The sequence below is a fragment of the Arachis ipaensis genome, chromosome B5 (assembly GCF_059453495.1).
Source record: "Arachis ipaensis isolate K30076 ecotype BB chromosome B5, ASM5945349v1, whole genome shotgun sequence".
Taxonomy (NCBI): domain Eukaryota; kingdom Viridiplantae; phylum Streptophyta; class Magnoliopsida; order Fabales; family Fabaceae; genus Arachis; species Arachis ipaensis.
In genome coordinates, this window is record NC_142440.1 from 147,034,223 (window position 1) to 147,041,292 (window position 7,070).

Sequence of the window (7,070 nt, forward strand, 5' to 3'; positions counted from 1 at the left end):
GTGATACGACTTCGTGATTTTATTTTTACTCTTTTCAGGCTTCTCGATTAATACTCCTTTCAATTATACTTATATTTATATATTAACAATCCACCTGAGAGTTGTACCACCGTAATATCATTGACTTATGACTCGAGCATAAGGATTTGAATATTAGGGTGTTACATAATCCATTATATAAAATCAAATTCAAACAACTTTCTGCAGAATGAACCGAACACGTACTCATGGTGAAACAATTGTATAGTACCGAGTAAACGAAACATAATACATTATATAAAATCAAATTTAAACAAATTTCTGCACAATAAACCAAACACGTACTCATGGTGAAACAATTGTATAGTAGTGAGTGAACGAAACATTATCCATTATATAAAATCAAATTCAAACAGCTCTGCCTACAATTTACAGATTATCAATTCAATTCAAATTATCAATTACATTCCATTCAATTTGATTCAAAATTGAATAATCCAAACTTTATCAGTTTGATTCATTTCAGAAGAATAATCCAAATTACTCTCAGTCAACTGATTTGAAGTTGAATCATTCATTGTTTCGATTCAGAAGTACAGATCAAAGAAGAAAATGAAGAAGAATATGATGAAGATAAATGCAACGTAACTAGATCGAAAGAAGAAAATAAGAAGATGAACGCGACTAGAGGAGAACAACGAAGGCAATGCAGATCAATAAGGAAGAATGCGAGCAGAGAAGAAGAAGAAGAAGAAGAAGAAGAAGAAGAAGAAGAAGAAGAAGAAGAAGAAGAAGAAGAAGAAGAAAATGCAAGCAGAGCAGAAGGTTTACGTTGCAACAGAAGGTTTACGTTGAGCAAAGCTTTAGGTTGCAACACGTTATATATAGCGCGTGTATGACAAATGAGTGAGGGGAGGGGGGAAGCGCGTCTGGCCAATATTGCTTGGATAACTTGGATGCATTTTTTACATGGATGTAGAGCATTATTGTTTTAAAATATTTTTTGTTGTATCAATTTACTAATTGGATTTCAATAAAGTAATTTAATTTAAAATATAAGATAATATAATTAATTTTCTTCATTTATAAAATTTAAAGCATTAAATTACAAAAATATCAATTATGTAAATCAAATCATATAAAAATCTTATTATTTTACAACTACTAAACTTTATAATTTAAATATAGAGAATAATTCGATAATTATAAAATTAGATAAAGATTCAAATTTTAAATAGTCAAACTTCATTATTTTTGAATTTCTAAAACTTTCATTTGTAAATAAGAAAATACTCAATAATTATAAAGTTGAATTAAAACCTTAATTTATTTTAAATTTAATTTGTCAAAACTTGCTTTATTTATCTTTAATAAAATAATTTCTAAAATTAAAGCTATTAATAAATAAATGATTTAAAATTAACTCATAATAAGATTTTTCAAAAATTTTGGGTTTTACACGTTTAAAGCCATACAATCAGCATAAAATAGACTTCAGGTCATCTCCATGTGTTTTCATTGGGTATAGTTCAAAAATCAAGACACAAAGGATATAAATATCTCATGAGTCGGGTAAAGTTGTGATCGCACGAAATGTAGTGTTTTCAGAAACAAATTTTTCATTCAAAGATAAGGCTTCAGAGTTTTACCAACTAAATACCAACTAGCTAATCCTGTACCACTACAACCTGCTTCTTCTCAAATTCATTCTATACCTGTAGTTCCTAAACTTGTCTCAATAGTGCCTCCTACTCTCTCTGTGTCTCAATCTTTTTCTTCTTCAAATTCTACAATACAACCGCTTGCCCTTCCTCTTTTATCTATACCAATACCAATTTCAGACTTTGATATTGTCCTTCCTAATCAACCACAACCTTCTCACTCTACCACTCGAGTTCTACCTCTGAATTCTCACCCCATGATCACAAATGTCGTTAACTTTTGACATTAAATCTAACGGTATTCAGCGTCTTTCTTATAGTGAAGAAGCAATCTATAGTGACACGCTCGAGTACGAAGACAAAGTATCATAGTATGGCTGATCTAGTTACTGAACTTGTATGGATAAAGAATTTGCTAATTTAATTGTGTGCTCCACTTGTTGAGCCTCCTATGGTGTATTGTGACAATTTGAGCGATGTTCTTTTTGCTGCTAACCCAATTCTTTATTCCAAATCGAAGTACTTTGAGATGGATATGACAGTAAAGTGTGCGAAAAAGTAAGTAGAAGTTATACCCATACAAAACATGCATGCCCCAAAAGAAAAAAAGGATCTGGAAGCTAACTCAACAGAGTTTGTTAGAAATGATTAAACGGTCAGTATGTGCTAGTGTAACTGATTTCACGTAAAGTAAGAGTGTAGCAATGTCTATAAATAGTGAGAGATGTAATAAATGTAAAGCAACAAATTATATAATGAAATTTACTCTTCTTTCACACTTTTTTTTGTTATCTTTTTTTCTGATTCTAAAGTTTTTTTTATTCTCAATTTAAGTCTGATACCTTCACCTATTATAAGGCCAACAACTATTAGAATAGTCTTCATTATAACCATTTATCTTAGATGGATTTTTAAGGCAATTTGATTTGGACAACGCTTTTTTAAATGAAAATTTAGAAGAATAGGTCCTTATGAGTTGGCCCCAAGATATAATAATGGAAATATGAATCAGGTTTGTAGGTTGAGGAAGGCTTCATATGGACAAAAGCAAATTCCCAAAACCTATTTTAAACTCTTATAAGTAGGTACGGATGCAGAAATATTATCACAAGGGCCAATAATATATATATAATATTAAAAAATTATAAAAAAAATTATATAATGTAAGATGTATTACAAAAATATATCGATAGAGAATATATTTTAAAGTACAAAAAATATGTGTGTACTTTTTACTAACGAAGTAGTTAATTCTTTTTATCATAAAATTCATCGATAATAGAATTTGTGTCAAATTTTTAAGCAATTTTTTTTCAATATAATTAGAAGACAATTAGCAAAAAATTCATTTTTCATTTTGTTTCTGAGTTATTCTTCACAATATTCATAGCTGAAAAAAATCTCTCTGTTGTAGCAGTTGAAACAGAGAGAATTAATACCAAATGAATCAAGAAAGACGATCACAAGAAGAAAAAAATCTACTTTATGAGATTTAAAAAATGTTATTTAATTAAAAAATATTTGTAATAATATATTTTTCAAAATTTTTTAATATTGTTATTTATTTTTTAGATATTAAAAATGATTAATATTTAGATTGGACTTAACTTTTACTTTATACTAAATTAAATACTAAATATTTTTTTTTAAAATTAAATCATACTTAATACTTATTACTATTAACTTTTTTTTTTAAAGCTGGGGTCTGCTTATAAGAACATTGTAATCGTTTTGATTCTATAGCAAAAAATCTGATGTCTCTCTATTGATTAGACATAACTCAATCTCTACTTTTTTTTTATATTAATGATATTGGGGTGACATGCATGGAATAATTCATCAAAAATAGAAATTTTAATTGGTGAATTAAACAAAATATTTTTTTTGAAAAAAATCTTGGTAAGCTCAATTATTTTTTAAGCTTGGAATTTCACCATCTTTCTTAAGAGACATGGTGAATGCCAAATAATTATACGTTGTTGCACTACTGATCAAGTAGCTGATCTGGTAACAAAAGCATTATCTTTAACACTATTCATCAAGTTTAGACACAAAAAAAGTATGGATCAAAATTCCCTTCTAAGTTTGAGAGTGGAAATAAAGGTCATAGCAGTTAATTAGTTAGTTATATGATTTGTTATTATATAGCTAGTTAAGTGATGATGTTGAGCTATTAGAAAGTTGAATCAGTCAACAAGGATAGATTGAGATGTGTATATAAGCATGTGTTAATAATCTATATCGTGTCAATGATAATAATTATAACCCTGAAATATGAGAATTACTTCCTCTTCAAGAAACTCTTCTTTACATGGTTCTACCCTAATTTTGCTAATCTATTGCGCATACTACAATTTCTTCTTCTTGTTAAATTCAAGATTCAAGGTTTAACTTGAATCTTTACACCTCAAGCACTACAAGAGAAACGGGCAATTGTAGTGAAAAATTACCAGCGTTTCTTGGGAACGGCCACAAGTTCATTGAGTAGCTGCGGTTCTTGATGCCTTATTTGTTTCCGTCAAGGACTGCTCAAAATAAGGGCGGTTCTGTGTATCAACTGTCGCAGATAACATATTTGAGATTTATTTCATAGTCGAAATTGGGTGAAGTAAGAGCCATTAATCTTCGTTTTCAGGCAAACTAAAAGGGGCACAAAGGCGCCAATCATCAGTTTCAAGATCTTTGCCGCCGTATACCTTTCGTTCATCAGCTGCAGCCACTACATCCTTCCTCGTCACGGATCTGCTCAAGCTCCCGCATAGCTCCCGCGCGCGAAAGAAAGATGGAGAGACACGTCTGTTGTTCGTTCTTCCGCTGTGAACGTCCTGGTGTCGTCGTGTGGTTTCCCAACCGTCCTGGTTTGCTTTTTCTCCTTTTTTCTGTTGTTCCAATTTCATCTTTTGTCTTCGTACATTTGTTTCAATTTAATTATTTTACTTGTTGCTCGAATATCTTTGCACCAATTTATTTTAATTTTGCTTGTTTTCAATTTGTTTGCTTTTTTTATTCGAACCCTAATTTGATGAAATTTTTTCCCAATTTAGTGACTGATAATATTCTCAGCCTTTCTTCAACTCTGTCTTTTTGCATAATTTCTTCAGCTTGAGTCTCATGAAAAATTCTGTTACTATGCAATCTGATCTTGGTATCCATTTTTACTTTTTCTATTTGGTGATAAAGAATTTACTTCACTGTGTGGTTGAATAGAGTTAGTAGAATCCACTTCTATATTGCAAGAATATTGGTCAGATATCAAATATATGAATAGAAAAGTAGCATGTTTTATCCTGTTAATCTCATGGATGGCATTTTTTTATTGACTTATTATTTTCTATTATACACTACTCTTTAGATTCTTAAGTGGGCTAGGGAGCCTCAGTTCTCAAACTAGGTGAGTACAAGGTCTACATTTATCTTTTGTTTCATGTACTTCCCTCAATGCATGTCTTGTCTCTGAAGTGTATATGTTAATAATAATCTGTTTAATCCAACAAAGATTGGATATTTAGGCATCTTTTTGTTGAAAATCTCAACTATATAATAACATTTCATAGTTTGATTCCTCTCTTATTTAGTATATCATTATAATTACACTATTATTTATTTAATTGTGTTATTTTCAATCTCCTGTGACATAATTGTTTAGGCAGTAACCTAACCTGCAAGTTCTTTGACTGCCATTCCAGTGCCATCCTCTACATTGCAACCTCCTACTTTGTCCATGGGACAGTGAGTTCATGTTTATCTTTCTTTTCTTTCCAAGTTTCAGTGCAATGTAAAATCCTTTTTTTGAATTATCTTGTATAATTCTTTATTTCTTGTACTTTTGGTTTTCAAAGGAGTATCCAATCCTGAGCAAATTCCTGTTATGACTCCTGCTAGGTGAGTATCTGATCTTGGTATCCATTTTTACCTTTTCTATTTGGCGATAAAGAATTTACTTCACTGTGTGGTTGAATAGAGTTAGTAGAATCCACTTTTATATTGCAAGAATATTGGTCAGATATCAAATATATGAACAGAAAAGTAGCATATTTTATCCTATTAATCTCATGGATGGTATTTTCTTATTAACTTATTATTTTCTATTATACACTACTCTTTAGATTCTTAAGTGGGCTAGCTATAGGGAGCCTTAGTTGCTTCATCTACTTTCTCAAACCAGGTGAATACAAGGTCTACATTTCTCTTTTGTTTCATGTACTCCCCTCAATGCATGTCTTGTCTCTGAAGTGTATATGTTAATAATAATCTGTTTAATCCAACAAAGATTGGATATTTAGGCATCTTTTTGTTGAAAATCTCAACTACATAATAACATTCCATAGTTTGATTCCTCTCTTATTTAGTATATCATTATAATTACGCTATTATTTATTTAATTGTGTTATTTTCAATCTCCTATGACATAATTGTTTAGACAATAGCTCAACCTGCAAGATCTTTGACTGCCACTTCAGTGCCATCCTCTACAGTGCAACCTCCTACTTTGTCCATGGGACAGTGAGTTCATGTTTATCTTTTCTTTCTCTCTAAGTTTCAGTGCAATATAAAATTCTTTTTTTGAATCATCTTGTATAATTCTCTATTTCTTATACTTTTGGTTTTTAGAAGAGTATCCAATCTTGAGCAAATTCCTGTTATGACTCCTGCTAGGTAAGTATCTGACATTTATCTATCAAGGTTTAATTTAACAAGTATTTAACTATTTTACCCAATGAATAGTTCATGTAACCATGATTAAACAAATGTGGTTGCTTTTTTTTTAATTTTGGCATATTGGTTTTTTTTCTTTTTAAACCTTATTTAGGAATTGGGAGGATATTTAGGAAGGCGATTAGAAGGGTATATCATTACTCTTTTTTTCTTTTAATTTTGATTTTTGGAGAGGCAATGGGATGTATCGACTTGCTAATAATTTTTGGTACAAAATGCCGAATTCCCAAGAGATTCTAACTTTTGAAAGTTCTGAAGGCATCATTCCGATCATGTTTGGTTTAATCTATATGTTAACTTGTATAGATAGACTTTTCTTGTATTCCATGACTTTGTTAGATTGATTGAAGGAGTGTGTTATTTTTCAGGGAGCTATTAAGGGGCCATTGATAACTATAGTCATGATTGCTCTAAAGGATTTGTATGCTGAATTTGTTCTTGAAGAACCTAAAGGAAAGGTTATGCTGGCAAGCCATTTACATTTGCTTTGTATGTGTTGGTAGCTGTAGTTCTACATTTAATTGATTAAGTATTTTTTATTTATAAACAAAAAAATATGGCTCTTGAAAAGTTTTTACAATTAGAATCCACACCCTTTTCAAATAATATCACCTATAATTGGTCTTTTTTTTTAAGCTCATGTATGAAATTGCGCCGGATTAAAACTATCGCATTTTTTTTTAAATTCACATAAATTTGCGGCGGTTTTAAAAC

General features: G+C 30.3%; 1 protein-coding gene across 1 annotated transcript; it reads left to right on the forward strand.

Moving 5' to 3' along the window:
* The first annotated feature begins 4,422 nt into the window (after positions 1-4,422).
* LOC107644354 (uncharacterized) lies at positions 4,423-6,859 on the forward strand. Its single transcript, XM_088487076.1, has 6 exons — positions 4,423-4,498; positions 5,327-5,368; positions 5,477-5,522; positions 5,747-5,805; positions 6,061-6,143; positions 6,725-6,859. The coding sequence occupies exons 1-6, from the start codon at positions 4,423-4,425 to the stop codon at positions 6,857-6,859; spliced, it is 441 nt and encodes a 146-aa protein (XP_088343202.1).
* The last annotated feature ends 211 nt before the right edge of the window (positions 6,860-7,070 follow it).

What these genes read in the sequence shown, in the direction of transcription:
- LOC107644354 (XM_088487076.1), top strand. Translation starts at nt 4,423, where the DNA reads ATGGAGAGACACGTCTGTTGTTCGTTCTTCCGCTGTGAACGTCCTGGT. An exon ending in CATCTACTTTCTCAAACCAG is followed by an intron (nt 5,806 to 6,060) that starts GTGAATACAAGG and finishes ATAATTGTTTAG; the next exon opens with ACAATAGCTCAACCTGCAAG. An exon ending in CCTACTTTGTCCATGGGACA is followed by an intron (nt 6,144 to 6,724) that starts GTGAGTTCATGT and finishes GTTATTTTTCAG; the next exon opens with GGAGCTATTAAGGGGCCATT.